Genomic DNA, 1,145 nt, shown 5'->3' on the forward strand with positions numbered 1-1,145 from the left:
CCATGTTAAGAAGGGCCCAGAGAATGTGACAGATCAGTGTGGTTGATTTCTGGTCCAGCCAAGCTCCTTTGGGCCCTGGATGGGAACAGGGGCCTCAGGCAGATCTAGTCATTGCAGCTGCCTCAGGTCTAGGTGTGGCAGGTACCGGGCATCGTTGCTGAATCTCAAAATCTTCCTCCTTTTTCCGCAGGCACACGGTGACCTGTGAAGGTGAGGACAGGGACTCAGAATGGACTGTCTGGCTGTCCAAGTATGAGAGAATACTAGGGAAGAAGATGTCCAAAGCCACATAGAGCAGACGTGTCCCTCTGCTTTACAACTTTTTTTTTTTAAAAAAAAAATTGATTTCAAAGAGAGGAAGGGAGAGAAATAAAGCAATAGAAACATCAATGATGAGAGAGAATCATGGATTGGCAGCCTTGCCCCCTACTGGGGACCGAGGCAGCAATCTGTGCATATACCTTAACCTCCTGCTTCATGGATCGAAGCTCAACCACTGAGCCATACCAGTCAGGTTCCCTCTCCTTTTTAAATTTAATTTTCTCTATCAGTCTTTTTTTCCCTTTCCCTTTTTCCATCTTTTATCTTTCTGTTTTTCTCTCCCCCCTTTTCACTCTCATTTGTTCTACCATTTTCACTCTAGTAACCATTTATATTCCTCATCCTTCCCTCCCTCCTTCTCCCCACGCTATAGCTTAACTGAGGTATAACTGATATACAATAAACTGCATACATTTTATGTGAATGATTTGATAAGTTTTGATGATAACTTATTAAACTGTCACAATAATCAAGATAAGGAATACCCATCACCCCAAAAGTGTACTCAGGTTCTTCTGTAATTCCTCCTGCAGACACCTTCTTATTCCCAGGCAACTGGTGACCTGATTTCTGTCCCTATAGAATAGCTAGTATTTTGTAAAGGTTGTTTATAAATGGGATCATACAGTCTGTTCTTTACCTAACTTCTCTCACTCAGCATAAGTATTTGAGATTTATACATGTCATTGCACGTATTATTAATTCTTTCCTTTTTATTGCTGAGGAAGATCACATTGTGGGATGTGTCACAGTTTGTTTATCCTTCACCTGTTGGTGGACATCTTGGTTGTTTTCCATTTGGGGACTAGTACATACAAATCTCT

General features: G+C 41.6%; 1 protein-coding gene across 1 annotated transcript in view; it reads right to left on the reverse strand.

The window, feature by feature from the left end:
* Positions 1-6: 6 nt before the first annotated feature.
* LOC102263182 (mucin-16-like) overlaps positions 7-1,145 on the reverse strand; it is a 36,533-nt gene continuing 35,394 nt past the window's right edge. Inside the window, exon 39 of the mRNA XM_005863166.2 lies at positions 7-202. Within this exon, the coding sequence (XP_005863228.2) occupies positions 95-202 (108 nt within the window). The 3' untranslated portion in view covers positions 7-94. The remainder of the gene's footprint in view (positions 203-1,145) is intronic.

The sequence above is a fragment of the Myotis brandtii genome, unplaced genomic scaffold (assembly GCF_000412655.1).
Source record: "Myotis brandtii unplaced genomic scaffold, ASM41265v1 scaffold1735, whole genome shotgun sequence".
Classification (NCBI taxonomy): Eukaryota; Metazoa; Chordata; class Mammalia; order Chiroptera; family Vespertilionidae; genus Myotis; species Myotis brandtii.